General features: G+C 34.7%; 2 protein-coding genes across 2 annotated transcripts; one reads left to right on the forward strand and one right to left on the reverse strand.

Moving 5' to 3' along the window:
* The first annotated feature begins 457 nt into the window (after nt 1–457).
* On the forward strand, nt 458–6,568 carry LOC148181529 (glucose dehydrogenase [FAD, quinone]-like). The gene is made up of 2 exons (XM_088045643.1): nt 458–775; nt 3,956–6,568. Exons 1-2 carry the CDS (start codon nt 458–460, stop codon nt 5,609–5,611), a joined length of 1,974 nt encoding a protein of 657 aa, XP_087901769.1. The 3' UTR covers nt 5,612–6,568.
* A 1,184-nt stretch (nt 6,569–7,752) lies between these two features.
* LOC148181530 (glucose dehydrogenase [FAD, quinone]-like) lies at nt 7,753–13,187 on the reverse strand. The gene is made up of 2 exons (XM_088045656.1): nt 12,852–13,187; nt 7,753–9,613 (listed from the first exon to the last, which is right to left on the reverse strand). The coding sequence occupies exons 1-2, from the start codon at nt 13,155–13,157 to the stop codon at nt 8,021–8,023; spliced, it is 1,899 nt and encodes a 632-aa protein (XP_087901782.1). The 5' UTR covers nt 13,158–13,187; the 3' UTR covers nt 7,753–8,020.
* Between the last annotated feature and the right edge of the window lie 4,871 nt (nt 13,188–18,058).

Genomic DNA, 18,058 nt, shown 5'->3' on the forward strand with positions numbered 1-18,058 from the left:
ATCGATTTAGAAAATTTGTTTCAGTCTGGATCATTTTTGCGTTAGAAGGTGAAGGAAAAAGTGCATCGAGATTCCGGGCACTGGAGCGCAACTGTTTCCTTGCTGCCATAAAACTTGTCCTTTGTTCGGATGCTGCGGTTGTAATTACCAGCAAATTCCGAGATTATGATTTTGGAAAACCACGACGCTTCTCAGTTATAATTCGCACTTCCTTTCTAAATTATGCAAATATGAGTGACTGGGAACTTGATGAATTTTTCATTCAGTATCCTAGTCTCAATTGTCACAGAAATCTATTATATAAAACAGTAAATCAGCGACTGGCGACCGATTCGTGAAAGCCCGGCGTGGAAGGGCGCGCGATTATAGATTTCGAAGCAAAAAAACTCATCACAAAATATCTAAGTGCTTACCGCACCTGTTAACTTCTTAGTGCGGTAAATGCTCCAGAGGCAACATGTCTTGGCTACCTCCGAATTTGGCGGAATCATGTGCGGTGCAAACGAACATCACGAGTTGTCAACCACAAACGTTTTTGTTCCTTCAAATGGTCACGGAGTTATTTGGATATTCTTTGGATTCGGAATATAGTTATGGCCAAAGTGGTTACAATTTTGGCTCAGATCATCAAAGCTATTTTGATCGGACTAATAGCTACGGAAGTGAAAATTATCATGACAAACCACAGCGGCAGGAATATGATTTTATTGTGGTCGGTGCTGGAAGTGCGGGGTGCGTTTTGGCGAACAGGCTTACAGAAATTCCTAACTGGTCCGTAAGTATCGCATATTGAAAAAAATTGTAGTTTTTCGAAAAATCCTTGAAAAGTTTTACGTTCTACAGCTATTGTGATGAAGGAACAAATTAATCTTTACACACATGCGAGCAAAAAATTTAATAATCAAACTACAGTGATCAAATCAATTTAAACTTTTAATAACATTGACTTCTACATTTGTCATTACCGTCATTTCCTTCACCTTAACTCCGTCAATGTTATGTACCACGAGCGTATCTTTCGCGTTTTCTTCAATTTTTTGCTGGATTACAGTTGTATTGTACTATAAATTGACGTTTCTCGCTGTTTGATCAAGCATATTGTTACTGAGTTTTTGTTGTGTTGAGCAAAATTAATTCTACCTTTCTTTTTTTTTCTGAGTCAAGATTTCGATCATTTCATCAAATATGCAATTGTGAAATATCGTTCGCATAAGAACTTTTTTGTGTGCTCAGACATGTGCTTTGTTGTGGTCAATTTTTTCAGATTGTATAACCGACATACTTTTTTGGAAAAAAATTTGGTAAATAATGATGCATTAGGAAAACTTTGATATTAAAATATCTATTAGAATACGTTGAATCAGAAGGTAGAGGAAATGTAACTAACACAAAAACTTTAAATATCTTCAAACACTGCAAATAAAGAGTAAAATAAACTAACGCTAATAACATTTCCTAATAATGGCAGCAATTAAAATTATGTGAAAGTATTAATTTCCCGTTTGTAATCCCTAGGAGATAAGAATGATTATTGACCCCAATGGGATAATGAGATGGTATCTGTTCTAATCAAGTGATTCTTTGTTTTGAAATAAAGAGAAGAAATCTTGAGAAAATTAATGAAGTGAGTAAAAAATAATAAAATGTCATCACTTTCCCAGTCAACATTATCTTGGATTATACAATAATGAATTTGTTCTCTTTGTGCAAGTACTTGTTAAATAACTCTCATTACCTCTGAAGTTTCCGTGCGAGTCAACGTGCATACGATGGTTTCAATATTTTTTCCATAATTAATTAAGCTCTTGCTCTCATAACACTCATAAATCATCAAGCAATTTTCCCACTCTGGCAGCTTTGTGTAATGCTTCATTAACTTAAGCATACGGCTGGAAACGCAATTTGAAAAAAATACGGATTATTTAACCGTTTTATTAGAATATTAAGAGATGGATGGATATAAATATGGATAAGGAATTTTGTATTCCGAAGGAACAGTACAGTTCCGCATTCATTTTCTACCTCGGCCACACCTCTCAAGTACAGATGTATAATTTCCCAGTTTGTTATTATTATTTGCAAATTGGTCGTGGATTACAACTAGTTCCGCGGCACTTTCTCAGAATGCGCCACCGGGCAAACTTTACCAATAAACCAGGGTAGTAGGAAACTATCACAGTTTTTTTGGTACAGCAAATGGCAATTTTGTGGAAGTTAAAGCGTAAAAACGGTTTTAATTAACATGATTTGTAGAATTAAGGAAAACGTCCTGGTAAAAAATACATTGGTTCTGCATGAGGTCGGTCGCTGGCCGACGATGTAAGTTGAAGGTTGCACAAAAATCAATTAGCCAAAACGGTTAGTTTTACCTTAAACAAAATTTGTTTTGGTGGATAAAACAAATCGGGTTTCGGAGAGAAAAATATTGAAATTGCAGGAAACGAACGAGTGTAAATATCCCGGAGCGCCGAAGATTTGAGAAGGTAGCGTTCAATTAGGACGAATGAGGGAACAGCCAAAATGCTTGATTTCGGTGTCGTTTGAAACGGGTCCACTGTTTATCAAACAAAAAACGGTTACAATCGATAATAATCTTTTACATGATGTAACTTCAGCGGATATAATCGCCAATTGTGGTTACCGAAAAATCCAAATTATTTAAACAGTTGATGTTCACTGGCTTTAATAATTCAGTTAGAATTTCAAAATTCTGACCAACGTTCGAGTCAGGAAATCGATGGGTCCATCATTTCGTTTTAAGATGTTGCAACTTGGACCCAAAAACCTCGAATTGCAGAATTTTGCTCTGATTGTGATTGCCCGCGACAACCTTTTCTTGCAGCGATGTTCTGCTTCTCTGAGTCTGAAGTGAACTGAAATACCGACTTAAACCGTGACTCATTCGTCTGGGAACGAGACCTCCACCTTGTCATTTCTTTCAACAGTTCGTTGTTCGGATTGGCACTAAATTGGTTTTCATAGTTTTACGATTCGATCGGAAATTGGTTTATAATTATTTCGAGCAATTCGAAAAAACTCCTGACATGAATATTAATTTTTCTTTGTTCAGTCGAAATGTAATAATCATGGTCTTTGATTAAAATGTGGAAAAAAATTGGTTTATCGGATTAGTTACAGTTTATACAACAAACACGGCGGCGCTCGTTTTAAATTGTGGTTTATGCCGACGTATTGCTCAATGTTCAATGTTACACTTGAATTGGTAATGTAGTCTGATGGCAGTCAAGGTAAATATTTGACTCTGTTCCATTTATTGTTATGAAATCAATTCTCTGGTCTAGACCGTCATTTTTACTTTTATTAGGCTTGGAGAAATGATGGAATTTTTTTAGAACCCAAAAATGTATTTTCAATTCCACTGAAACAGGAAGAGTAGGAAATCTGAGCTGGAAATTTTCAGAACGTAATAGTTGTGCTTAACTCAGCGGATATACGCTGAATTTAACCGCGAAGGACCATACCGTAGATAATTATTTTGTCAGACGGATCTTTAAACTTCTGAGCCAAGAATTGTAGATCGGCCAGAAGGTTTTGGAAAACTTTACTGACCTTGTAACACTAAAAGAAAATTTTAGATTCCAATAATTATTGCTTTGTTTTGAAAGATCCAAAATCGCAAAAATAAGGTCTAATTAATTTACAACCAATAGAGATCCTGCTGTGAATAACTAATTCAATTTTTCCCGGAATGAACTTTGTTGCTCACTTTAGCGTAAAAAATTAATTTATTGATACGGAAATATTAGACACCGTAATTATCTTCGTTTTACTGTAAATTTTAATAAAATAATGTTTAAATTAATAAAGCTGTTTTATAATCGACCTTATCAAAAAACTGAAACTTTCAAAGGTGCTCGAAAAAGTACAACTAATTATTCTCAACAGGATATTAATTTTATTATACTTTAACGACCAATTAATTCTCGCTTTGTAGGTGTTGTTACTTGAAGCTGGCGGCGAAGAACCTGAAGTCCCGGATGTCCCGTCTTTCGCTCCCATGCTGCAAGGCTCTAGCATCGACTGGAATTTTATGACTCAACCCTCTCCTTACGCTTGTTTAGCTCGACCCAACGGTGCATGCTCATGGGCTCGTGGTAAAGTGATGGGTGGCTCCTCCACCATCAATTATATGATCTACATGAGAGGCAACCCGCGTGATTACGATGAATGGGCCCAAAATGGTAACTACGGTTGGTCGTATAACGAGGTTCTTCCTTATTTTATGAAGTCTGAAGACAACCACGATATTCCGAATGTTGCGCCGCATGTCCATGGCGTTGGAGGTTATTTAAGTGTTGAGCGGTTTTCGTATCAGGATCAGAATGTTCAGTCTTTTTTGCAAGCTTTTGAAGAGTCGGGGCTACCGATTTATGATCAGAATTCTGGACATCAAATTGGTGCGAGTTTAGTGCAGACCACGTCGCGAAATGGGAAAAGAAATAGTGCTAATGTTGCTTTTATCAGACCGATAAGAAGAAAGAGGAGGAATTTGGTAATCCAAACAGAAGCTTATGTTCTTCGGGTTCTTATCGATCCAAAAACTAAGACCGCGTATGGTGTGGAATATGAAAAAGACGGAAAACTAATCCAAGCTATTGCAAAAAAAGAAGTTATAGTTTCGGCGGGTACTATTCTTACCCCAAAAGTTCTAATGTTAAGTGGTATAGGCCCAGCTCACCATCTTCAAAGTTTTGGGATCCAAGTCATCAAGAACTTGCCTGTAGGCTACAACTTACACGATCACCCCACTATCGACAACGTGTTGTTCAAAATTGGCAACAACAAGACCATTACTCTTGCTACTTTAGAACAAATGACCCAAGATCTGCAGTACTACAAAGAAGAACAAGACGGTCCTCTTTCTTCCACGGGTCCTCTTCAACTCAACGGTTTCGTCCAGACTAAATACGAGTATGAAATCGAGCGTCCTGACATACAATACTCTATCGATTGTGGAAACACTCAAGACATTATAACTGATCCGATTTTAGCCTCCAATACCAAAGTAAGCCCTCTTGCTTACTATGACTGCTTTATAATTCGCCCGGTACTACTAAACCAAGAAAGCAGAGGTGTAATCAAACTAAACAGCAGCGATCCTTTGTATGGTCCTCCTATAATATACGCCAACACGTTCCAACAAGAAATCGACGTCTTGAGGATAGTCGAAGGGATAAAACAAGCTCTAAACTTATTGAAAACACCAGCGTTGCAAAAGCTCCAAGTTAGTTTAGTCACAACTCCCATGCCAGCTTGTGACCAATTTCGATTTGGAACGGATCAATATTGGGCTTGTTTGGCGAGATCATACACCACCACGTTGTTCCACTACGTTGGTACTGCTAAAATGGGACCAAAGCATGACGATACAGCTGTGGTAGATCCGCATCTAAGAGTCCACGGAATAAAAAATTTGAGAGTTATTGATGCTTCGATTATGCCGAGAATTCCGAGAGGAAACACGAATGCTCCGACGATTATGATTGCTGAGAAAGGAAGCGATATGATCAAAGCAAGGTGGTTAAAAAAGAAGTTGTCGAAACCTAAGTTAAACTTGAAGAATATGTTTAAATCGTTCTTCTTCCATTGAGAGGTGGTAATGCCATAGTTCTCTATCGACTTTTGACAATTGGACAAAATAGAACGACATAGCGAGAAATTAGGTTATGAGGATCACAAAAAGAATCTCCGGCTGCTTTAGGAAGTGTAAAGAATCATTAAAACTTGTTTTTTGCTTTTGGTTTAGACGTCAAGACTTTGGGTATAAAGGACTTACCTCTACTTTCGGGGACTCCATTTGTCGAAAGTCGTACTATTTTGTTGTTGTTATATTAATTGTTTAAGTTAGTTAGATGTATAAAATTTTGTATATTGTATTTATTTAAAATCAACTAGTAGAAGTTTGCACTATTAAATAAGAGAATTAGTTACCAAATCATGTATGTACAGTTAAGTTGATTTCTATAGAAAATTCGCTTCTCTAAATAACAGTAAAATTGTGCATCTGCTGTATACACTCTTGTTTTCTAATCTATTTTTCGACAAAATTTAAGATGACTTTTGAATTGCACAGTGGTCAAGAATTTTTGTTTTTAATTTACAAGCATGTTGACTAATTCCAGCGTGTTTTTCGCAATGGATCGGCTTAGAGAGTATTTCGTGGCCAAGTTCACTACAATAATTTTTTACAATAATTTTTTTTGTATCACAGATGCGTTGTAATTAGTTAAAATGTTACTTTAATACCATAAAAGCCTGAGCTTTGTGCAATTCAAAACTTTTTTCAGATTTTGACAAACAAATTACTAATTAATTTAGTGGGAGCTTTCTGCAACATACTGTAATACTCATTTCGAAGAAAAATGAATAATCTTCCTAGTCCGTTAATTGCTTGGTTAATATTCAAAACGTATTATATTGAGAACTTTACGGACATGTTCAAAAAGATCAGGAAAAAAAAATTGTTTACAGTTAAGATCTTGTAGTGGGAGATTACTCGTTTCCGCTTGTACTTCATCTAATTTTTAAAACACTTTTGTTTAAAGCAATTAACGCATAGATTATCCTTGTCAGGTCTAGTACTCACACAGTTTCGTAGAAATCACTTTAAGAAAATATTAATTTTTTGTACCTTATCGTGACAATAATATTAAGTGATCCTATTTTTTATAAGCTTAAAATCAAGGTTACATTATGTAATAGTTGGTAGCACCATTTCCAAGTGTTCCTTTTCATATTTCAGTCCACATTTTAGTCATCCACAAAGTCATAATTCATAATAAAGTTTACTACTACTAAAACTGTTATTTTTCCCAAAGTAAAAAAAAAACCAAACGAACAAAAGAAAATAGGGGCTAGTAAGCAGTGGATTTTATGTTGGTAGCTCTTCTGCCGACATGATGATCTTTGCGCCAGCGCTGCCAACAGATTTTAAAATAAAAAGCCTACTTCAACGCCGTTTTAATTTACTTTTTTATCTCGATGATTTCGGAATGTAAAAGAAGCATGACATCTTTGCGCATGCAAATACCGTAAAATACAGCCGACACTTTACTTTGTTGAAAGTCACTGCTCTGGAACGATATTGTACAAGTTCGCCGATATACATGAAGGTCTTTTAAATATACCAAAAACTCGCGTTCTTCTTGAATGCACAACTAATTTCAAGTTATTTGTTTGTTGTGTTTCCGAGAATTTTTGCGGGAAAAACAATCGAGAGGAAAATACAATAATACACTGGGAAAGGTATTTCTACAATTTTTTTACGGCGACACATTAGATAACATTCTAAACATTTTCAAGATTTAACTTATACAACCAACAATGTGTAACACTTACGAGCTTGGAAAACAACGCGGAGTAAACATTCCCTATATTTATTTGTCACAAGAAACTATTTATGTTTTTATATTTATTTTATTGGATTCTCGATTTTACTATACATTTTATACAAAAATTGTACAATTGGTATTGCGTTGCGAATTAAAACTTTCCAAAACATAAATTTTATAATATTAGCCTAACTTAATCAGTACATGGTTAAGAAGCGTCTTAAATCATAGTTACCAAAAGATCAAAAAAAAAATAATTTTTTGTCTTTATTAATTTATTATTATTTTCTAATAATGACTAATGATTCATGTTTATTAACGTTGTATACACCTATTTGGACATATTTTTACAATAATTACAAGTTTATATACAAGTATATAATAGGTTAATAAATAATTAAAAATACTTCAGAAACGGCGCCAAAGTTTTACCAAAAGTTAAAAAAGTTTTCTCTAAATAAGTACCAACAATCTTAACAATGTTATAAAGAAATTGATGTGTTGATGATTGGTGATCATGATAAATGACGAGAAACTTCTTCTTTTTGGCAACTTTTTTTTGTTAAAAATAAAATTATTTTGACTTAATTTTATAAAAATAAATCAGGAACACATTATTTCATCCTAACTTTTCTTGGTAACTTTTTAACCACATCAATGACCACAATTTATTTAATCCATGTCTTTTTAATGAGATCACTGGCCTTCTCAGCAATCATTATTACAGGCGCATTTGTATTGCCTCTCATTATCTTTGGCATAATGGAGGCGTCAACCACCCGCAGTTTCTTTATACCGTATACTCTCAATTCTGGGTCTACCACTGCACCGTCGTCTTGTGGTGGTCCCATTTTGCATGTCCCCACTGGGTGGAAAATCGTAGTAGTGTAAGATTGGGCAATACAAGCCCAGTACTCATCCGTTCCAAATTCGATACCTCTACAGTTTTCCAAGGGTTCTGAGACTAATCTCACTCCCAGTTTTCGTAAAGATGGAGTTTCTAACAAACTGAGAGACTGTTTGCATCCTTCGACTATTCTTAACAAGTCGATTCTTTGCGAAAACGTGTTGGTGAAAACAAGAGGGAGACCATAAATGGGATCGCTGTCGTTCAACCTGACTACGCCCCGACTTTCTGGGTTTAGCAAGATGGGTCTTATCATGTAGCTGTCGTAGTAGGCCATTGGGGTTACTCTGGTTTCTGCTGCTAGAACAGGATCTTCGAGTAAATCTTCAAAGGCGCAGACGTCGATTGCGTATTGGATGTCAGGGCGTTCTGGTTCGTCTTCGTATTTTGTCTGCACGAAGGCGTTGACTTGTGCAGGACCTGTGGCAGACAAAGGACCTGTTCCTTGGTCTCTGTATTCGTAAACGTCACGTCTTTGTTGTTCTTCGTCTCTGTTAGTCGCGGTTCTATTGGTTAGTGCAAACATGACACCGTCGATTGTTGTGTGGTCGTGTAAATTGAAACCAACAGGAAGGTGCTTAAGTACCTCAATTCCAGCCTCTTGCAGATGATCAGTTGGACCAATTCCACTCAACATTAACACTTTCGGAGTCATGAGAGACCCACAAGAAACGATAACTTCTTTTCGTGCGAAAGCCCGAATTAGTTGACCTTCTTTTTCGTACTCAATACCATAAGCGGTTTTAGTGTTGGGATCTATAAGAACCCTGATAACATAAGCGTTGGTTCTTATCACGAGATTTGGTCTTTTATTTCTTATAGGTCTGATGAACGCAACATTGGTACTCTCTCTTCTTCCGTTTCTCGTTGTAGTTTGTAGCAAACTCGCCCCAATCTGTCTCCCCGAATTCTGATCAAAAATCGGTAGGCCCGCTTCCCCTAAAGCTTTCAACATCCCGATCACGTTTACATCTTGATAATGCTGTTGCTCAACACTTTGATAACCGCCCACTCCATGCACATAAGGCGCCATCCTCTCAATGTCGTGGTTGTCTTCAGATTTGATAAAGTAAGGAAGAACATCATCGTAGGACCACCCGTAGTTACCACTTTCAGCCCATTCGTCGTAGTCTCTTGGATTACCTCGAATGTAGATCATGTAGTTGATGGTTGAGGATCCACCCATGACTCTTCCACGAGCCCAGGCGCATTGACCGTTGCGGCGAGCTAGACAACTGTTGGGGTCAGGTTGAGTCATGAAGCCCCAATCAATGCTGGACCGTTGGAGAATTGGAGCAAAAGCCGGGACGTCGGCGACTTCGGGTTCTTCGTCACCGGCTTCGAGGAGGAGGACCTAGAAATGTAAATTTAGTTCAAAGTAAACTTCTATGACATTATAAATGCTACTTGCAAATTTTCCGGGTAATTACAAAAATTGGTAATAGACGTTTAAACATTTTATTACTTCATTATGCAAATTTTAGTTACGATTTCGTGATTTTGTAGGTTTAAAAATTTGGAGTTCTAGAAATAATAAAATAAAAGACTGCAATATTATTTATTTTTAAAAAATGCACTTTAAATTGCGCCGGAAAAAAGTTTATGTTTCTCTATTTATGTAGTTAAAAAGAGTGAGGCAAAATTAATATTTATTAATTTAGCATTAGAACGTTTGATATTAATAATTACACACAGAATTCCTACTTCAATTAAAAAAATGCTATTGAAAGTTTATTTTACATTTCGGAACGGAAATTTGTCAATTTCAATCAATTGGAGGTTTACCCTACTACCTCCGGAACTTAAAGATAAGATTGTTTGCTAGACTTAAATCTCAATAAACAAAGATTTTTAATTAATTATTATAATTATAATGAATTTGACATCGTTGTTGGCATCTGACTTTTGAGAATTTTTGTGTTAAAAATTATTTTGCTTCTCATTTATTAAATTACTTCTACTCATAACATTTTTTATAGAATTTCAATCTCATTGAAGTAAGAATGAGTCGCGGCTTTACCGTTTTCAATTTATTTCGAAGCAATACAACCTCTGAACATGTTTGCACTATGTCATTTATAAATTATATGCTCTATAATTGAGCAAACGGTGAAGATATTATCCATTTCTCACCGTATCGATAGTAGCAGAAAACGTTCTGTATTTCCAGAAGTTTCATGTATAAAAAAAGCAATAGATTTTTGTGCTGTGCATTCATATTTGATCGCAACTTTAAAATCGTCATATTTCTAGAAACTCGGCGTCAGTGAAAATGTACTCGGTGTCTGTAAAACTGAACTTAATCTATGAATTTTTAACCAGTTACACTACATTTTTCCATTAAAAAATCATACTACTACTAGAACAGCAGTCTAAATATTAACGTAACATGACATCGGACGTTTACCTAAGTAATAATAAAACACGCCGTAAAAACTTCATTATCCCGAGTTCGTGAAATCCGTGACTTATTTAAATCTCGATTTTTGTTGTCCATAGACTTTCACTATTGACATTCGTAGTAAATGCTCTACATTCTCTGTAATCACACTATTATGTGTTTGCAAAGCAACAAAACAAATTAATATTTTCGTTCTTGAATGACCAATTTTCCAGTGTCTTATGCTATGTGGTTTTTTTCTATGAACCAGAATTACGAGAAAATCAAACGTGTGGTTTGGATTTTTGCGATTTTTGGATTGATTTACGATTGACTGTGTAACACATTTGGAAATGAAACAGTTTGTGAAATTGCATCACTGACAAGATCTTTATTGCGTTTTGTAGAGTATTTAAAGTTGCAGGAAGTGTTCACTTACTCGCAAATCTATAACTAGACTTTCACTGCGAAAAGTCTGAATAAAAGAAATGTGCACCTACATATGTACCCATTACATCGCAACAAGATCTGTGTCATAATTTTAAGAGTCATTTCTTTCTTACATGTTGCGAAAACAAAACTTCCAGGAAAGTAAAGTAACACACTCATTGAAAAACAAGAAACTTGTGGTAATGTAAAAAAGAAAGAACTTTGCTTTCGTTGCTATTCCAATATAAACCTCAAGTGTCAGTCTTAAACGTATTAATTTATAGCTTTTTGAAAAAACGTTTTGTTAATACTCATGTCAATTTGTCAGAAACATTAACATTATTCCATGAACGTTAAGTTTTATTTAAAAATTACATAAGTCACGGTGTTAATTAAAGTGTTACTCCACTTATTGATTGATTATTACAACGCTTAAGTTAAATTGCTTATCTTGAGTGCGGTACTATAGAAATCAGATCAACTTATTCATTTGGAAACAATATACATCTATAATCATACTTTATCGTGTTTCATAATAATGACTATAGACGTTAGTGAATGGTATAGTCAGATTAAAAAAGCTTCGAGCTGGCATTGGCACGAGGACGTTGAGCAACATGTGAGCTTATTAATGCATAAAAGGTGTTAATTGGCTGTAACAATCCTTAAATTAGCGAATTGGTACATTTAATGACATTTCCTACAAAGGCTGTCAAACGGGAGCTTAAGTGGAGGTAGTACAACGGTCCAGATTTGCAGTAAAATTATTTTTAATTTTGCCAGTTTCTGAGTCATTGAATTACAACAAGCTTGAAATGCAGTTATGCAGTTTTCTTTTGCCACATACTGGCCTTCAAACCATTGTTTTTGTATTTGCTTGTTAAAATTTGTAATAATTAATTAATCCATAATTAATTTTGTAGGATTTATTTATGTTATCAATCATTTTCGTTTTCACTCGAACATGAAAAAATTTAAACTAATTAAATTTTAAACTTAATTTCCGGCGCCATTGTTTGGCGCGAACATGTCAAGATCACTGCATTTCAATGTTACTATTATCATTATGACTGCTCATAATCATATTGATACATTGATTAATTGTAACCTTATCCACTTAATTGCACATGTGAATATGTTTATTATTCAAATTGTTCTGAATATAATTAAACTATTGCACATTATCAAGTTGTAGGTCTAAGGTATGAAATACTTGCATGCAATAAGGCCAGTTTACGAGTTCAAGTGCTGTCAGTTAAATCAAATAAATTTGCTTATATGGGTGTTGTGTTTTCCCATGGTTAAATTTTCCACTATAATGTGAAAGTTTCTAAGTAATAGGCAGAAACAATAAAATTAATTCCTGTGAAATGTCAATTAAATTGTTGAGGTTTTTAGTAGATTTATCAATAGGATTTTGCATGGTTTTTCACGGTAATAATGTTGATAAACACCTGCATAATTAAATGGTACTGCATTAGCAGATAAACGAGGGCTAGAAAATAAAATTATACACGAAAACGTGAAAACAAGTTATTTACACGAAAGCTTTTGTTTTGTTGGTGATCTCTAAAATAACTAAAACTTTTAACAAATTGCAGACCACACCACAACTGCTAAATAGTTTTAAACCGCACGAATATTTATCTAAAACCTTGAATGCAGTCGAGTTTAATTATATTAATAACAGCAATAAATGTAGTTTGCGGGTGGAATAAATTTCACTCTATTTTAAGCCATTAAAAAGTGCGCTAGGTGCATCTGTGCCCAAAAGTCTACTTACTCTCCAATTTGATATTTCTGTCAACCGATTCGCCAAAACACACCCTGCACTTCCTGCCCCTGCCACAATAAAATCATACTCTTCAGTTGTCGTCTCTTTGAAGCCACTTCCGAAATTATAATCAAAGTATTTGTCAAATTGCGATCCGAAAATGTCGCCACTCCAATCAAATCCATTATTAGAATCCCTCGATCGGCCAAATAATTGAGTAATGAGTTGAAGAAACAAAAATGATTGCGGTTGGCAAGTGGAGATGGTGGTTCCCACTGAACATGCTTGTGCCAAATTCGAAGGTATCCAAGACATTCTGCCACAAAGGCGTACACTGAACTAAGCGTTTGCAGATCAAGTGTAGAAAGTGCACCAGCCTATTATGCACCGGGATTTTTTACACCGTGTCACGCCCTCCTGTGACTTTCATGAACATAGTTAACGTCCTTCAGAGGTGAATACCTGAAGAACCAATTTTCGCGACTATGGAAAGTGATTTTTTGGTGTTTGTTTGAAACTAGCCACATCTACGAAAGTGAAAAAGCGACAAAAAAGCGTCTCGCTCCGATAGTTCAATTTTGTTGCACTTGTTGGATTGGTTCAAACTGGAGCAGTTGCAACAAAGGTTTTTTAAACAGTGACTAATTTACGAGCGAATTGTTTCCTTTTAATTTCGATATATTCTCACATTTGTATGGTAATGAAAATGCAATTGCAGCTTTGTAGTAATATTGTAATATATTTATAATTGCACGATTGTTGTTATAAAGATAAGCCAATACGGAAGAAAGTGAATCTGATGAACCAAATTAGAAATGTGGTGCAAAATCATAAAAAATTCACATAGCTTTTCGGTTCTTATAAGTTTAGGGTCTTTGGAAAAAGTTAATAAAATCCTCCGCTCATGTAAAATGGATGAGGCTTTCAAAGGATTGGAACTTAGTTGAATTATGTTTAGTAGTACTAATTTCAAGGGTAATTACTTCGAGGTATAATCACCGAATTATGTTCTAACCTGTGCTGCCAAAATCAACACTACTATAAATTACCGAAATTATTGTCCGATTATTTATTTGCATAAACCATACGACCAAATAATTAATTTAAATTTGCTAAATTGAACATTGGAGTATCCATTTAGCTTAGCAAATATACATTAACATTAATGTCTGGAAATTGGCATTGTATAGGTTCGGCAAATTCGGATAATTGTATTTCGTTCGCATAAATAATGACGTCCGTTTACGTTCTAGCCGACAAACACGTTTATTAACGTTTGTGTGTATTGGAGCGTAGATGTGCTAAGTTCGAATATGGTTAACTATTTTGAAACTCTTTTACCAAGTTTCACTTCAAGTAAAAATAGTCTTTAGTTTGCTTATAATTAAAGGTAATTAGTTGATGAGATTTTTTTTCATCACAGCTTATGTTCCAGTAATCGATTTAGTGGTTGCTTTCTATTCAGACGATTGCTGTTTACCACAATGACAAGAACAAGAAAGTCCATGCTTAATTTTTATCATCAATGACTTAAAAAATAGTGTTAGTTCCAGAAGAGAAATGCTGTGGGCGCAATAAGTTATAAAAACAAGCGGAATTTAAATTCCAACGAGTATGTTTCTGTATCGGCTTAGCTGAGCTCTTTCGTTTCCAGTACCTAACTTCATCTTTGTTGTTGTATTGGATTTTCAAGCTCGATTTCCGAGAAATAGGGAAAATCATTACGAATTAAAATCTTTGAATTCTACCTTTCATATGTTCGAATTGAATTCTTAGAATTGATTACATACCTACACACTCACGCATATTATATTTGCTAAAAAGTTTTTCTGGTTTACCTTAAGCTAGCTTTTCAATGTTATAATTGCAACTAATTAGCCTATAATTAGAATGTCAAGAGTATTGAAGTGATAACTATTGTATGGAGATAAAATTAGTACAATTCTAGAACAACTTAATTTTGATTCAAATTCTTTGAAATTTTTAGGCGATTTGTCGAAAATAATTATTTAACAAAATAGATTGAATGCTTCATTAATTTATTAATTTAGATTTACCAGTTATCTGATGTTTTCTAAAATACCCAAAATTATTCGATTGCTGAAATAATTCGATCTCTCCAAATTAGATAAAGTGGAAAAAATTGTAGTCACGTTTAATCGACAAAAATGCGCTTACTTTTCCTTGGTCTACGTTAATTTTTATTTTATCGATTATAACGCAACTGAATCAATAAATTGAAATTAGGAATCGTTAAATCATCGTGTCCAGTTGTTACAGCTTTGCAATGAACTTTAAATTAATTGATATAAAATAAATCAACCGACAGAGCAACTGATGAAGTGTGAAAAATTGCGCACCTTCATTAAAATGGATTCACCAAGAAAAATTTAATTTGCATTTCAATTAAAACGTGCGTAAGTCCGATACTGGTTTTAATGTGTGCAATTTTTGACTGGTCTACAAAAAATTGGGTCAGATTTTTGTTGCAAAAGTTACAGTTATTTAACTCTCATATAGTAAAGTTCGAAATCGCTGGTGCTCATATAAAAGCGTTTCGGATCGCATTTTCCACTTTTTTACAACGATTGTTAAAACGAACTAGTTCAATTATGTAAATATCTGGTTGTTTTTTAACTCCTTTAATGTAACAGCGAGAGGGTTCAATTCCAATTTTTTTTTAATAAGTGAGTGTAGAGAGTTCGTGTTTTGTAAGTGTCTTAATTTGGCAGTTTCCGCCACCACCCGTTGATGAATTTAAATTTCTTGAAAATATCATTTACGCTTCTTGCCTATTGTGGAAAATTAGCCGAAAGAGCATCGTTTTCCTCACGAAAAGGAAGACGCTATAAATGTAATTAGGTCGTTCTCGAGACGTCGACAGAGATCTAAAGTGTAATAGCTCAAGATTCTAACCCCTTTTAATCGCACAAGACGTAACAGTAGACGTCAAAATTAAGATTAAATTTTTAGACGTCTAGAAAGTCGCGATGATTTATTTATTTATTTTCGGTCGTTGAGGCTGACTGAAATGGTTGTATTCTCCAAAACGTCGATCATTGATAAAAAAGGCAGACACGAATTTTACTGGTTATCAGTGGAATTCGGAAAGCTATCAAAGGAACAAACACCACATTGATATTTTATCGCGAATTTCAGACGCGTCTAGTGCACGCTTCAAGCAATCTATCACAGAGCCCCCGAGGGTTCCAAAGGGCGCGTGTCCCTTGGCAATGTCAGCGCCCATTACATTTCAGACCGGCGTACACTAGCATATTTGACTATAAAAGGGCCCAATCGAAAGGAATTTTTCTTATTACGTGACACGCTTTTAATTTGTGATTTCGTCATTATTTCTCTTCTACAGAACGAGGAGCAGAAAAAGTGCAACATAATCACTCGAAGTTCTTTTTTTTTCTTCTTTTTGGCCCCTTTGGTATAATCCATTCTTCACCGAAACAACCAAGACGCAGGGTATCCCAAGCCGCTACTGTTGTATCTCTGAATGGAAATGGAAACGCTACATTTCATTTATCCTGTATTGAAATGTAGAAGCGTGCACATTCTATCCAATATATTCACTTCGATACATCGTTTCTCAGCTCTGATATTTCGATTTAACAACTGAATTTCCTTTCGTAACAGAGTTGATTAGTGTAAGTTTTTTTTTTGCGGCACTACATCAACTTTTATCCGGTTTTTGTGCGCTAGCACGGATCTAAAATTTTAAAGCGGATTTGGGTTATCGTTTTCTATGTGCTTTGAAAAAAACCATCGACCATAAATAGAGTTGTGTCATAAAAATTATGAAGATAAAAGAAACAGCACGAAACTTATTCGAGTTAAATTTATATAGCTAAACTTACATGAGAATGTTAACAGTTGTAAGCCAGATCAAATCAGATAAACGTACGGAATTGCAGTCGGGGAAGTTCTAAAGTCTTTTACTTTTATATTTAGGTGGTGCAGAAAACCAATACTTAATGTGTATTTGTTGTTTGGATAGTTATGGTAATAACAATAAAGCGCAGTGCAATTGAGGCATATTAGTTTTGATGGCACGCCAAGTTATGATGCCACTTCTGAAAGATCATGTTTGAACCGGAGTTCATTGATTGTGTATTTTATCCCCAAGAACTACTGCTGGAATTTACCTAAATAGTTACTAGTTTTAGTGGAATGTATCGGGACAAAGTTAGCCATCAAGAGATAAAGTAATGCTAGACTGTACTAACTTAATTATTGGCTGGAAACTAATTGCGCTTAGTTTGCTAGAGTTATGCATCGGAAACACTGCTTCTGCTTGATTTTTTTTTATCAATTAGCTAGTTAATAGTTTTCAAATCTGTCATTCAGTATTTGCTTTTTTACAATAATTATTTACGCTCTACCTACCGCAATCATGGTTTCCCAAAAGTTTAACCAGAAAAAGTCGATGATGGATTGTGTTCTTGTATTGACGGTTGACCATTAGGTGATCGATAGGAATATCTATGGTATAATAGATTTATACAAAACCAATCTTTTATGCGGATCTGGTGCATTAGAGTATTACGTTAAAACTTGATGAATGCACGAGAATATTTCCCTCACCTTTCACAAAAATCTTTCAGACATATTCTAGTTTGTATTTGCACTGAACTCATATGTAGACATTGCTATGAATAAATTTCACTGCAGGCAACGCTTAGAAGTTTTTGTAAAAGAGCCTGGAAGAGGAGTTAACAAATCTAGAAAAAATTAAATTTGCATGTTTTTGACGACCGTCGGACGCTTGAAATAAAAAAACAGAATTATTAGATTTTTAAATAATTTTTAAGATTAATATGCTCCTGTGTATCTTTTATATATTTTTTTTAATTTCATGGTTTGATTCAATGCTGCAGAGCCCTCAGGTTCTCTTTAGCTGTTGTCTTAAAGTTTGATTTATTTCTAAATATTTTAAATTGTAGATTTGAGATTTTTTTATTCTGTGTGGTAGATCCTGCAAATTTTATTATTTCTACAATTGTTTGTTAAATGCCTCTGGTTGTTTCGCTTTGTTTAGATGCTTTAGAATTTTAAATTTAGAATAAAAATTTGTAGGAAAACGTAGAAAAATAAAATAGAATTGGAAGTTTAGTTGTGACTGTATGTGCGCTGAAACAAAGTAGATATTTCGCGCTATAAATCTGTATTTTATTAAATATCTCGAACCAAATAAAATGTCTCTGTTA

Source organism: Gnatocerus cornutus, chromosome 1, assembly GCF_029298725.1.
Source record: "Gnatocerus cornutus isolate USDA-ARS CGAHR chromosome 1, icGnaCorn1.1, whole genome shotgun sequence".
Lineage (NCBI taxonomy): Eukaryota > Metazoa > Arthropoda > Insecta > Coleoptera > Tenebrionidae > Gnatocerus > Gnatocerus cornutus.

Excerpts from the sequence above, each read along its gene's own strand:
- LOC148181529 (XM_088045643.1), top strand. The coding sequence starts at position 458 with ATGTCTTGGCTACCTCCGAATTTGGCGGAATCATGTGCGGTGCAAACG. Across the intron at positions 776-3,955 it reads CAGAAATTCCTAACTGGTCC|GTGTTGTTACTTGAAGCTGG; the intron begins GTAAGTATCGCA and ends CTCGCTTTGTAG.
- LOC148181530 (XM_088045656.1), bottom strand. The coding sequence starts at position 13,157 with ATGTCTTGGATACCTTCGAATTTGGCACAAGCATGTTCAGTGGGAACC. Across the intron at positions 9,614-12,851 it reads CAGAAATATCAAATTGGAGA|GTCCTCCTCCTCGAAGCCGG; the intron begins GTAAGTAGACTT and ends TTACATTTCTAG.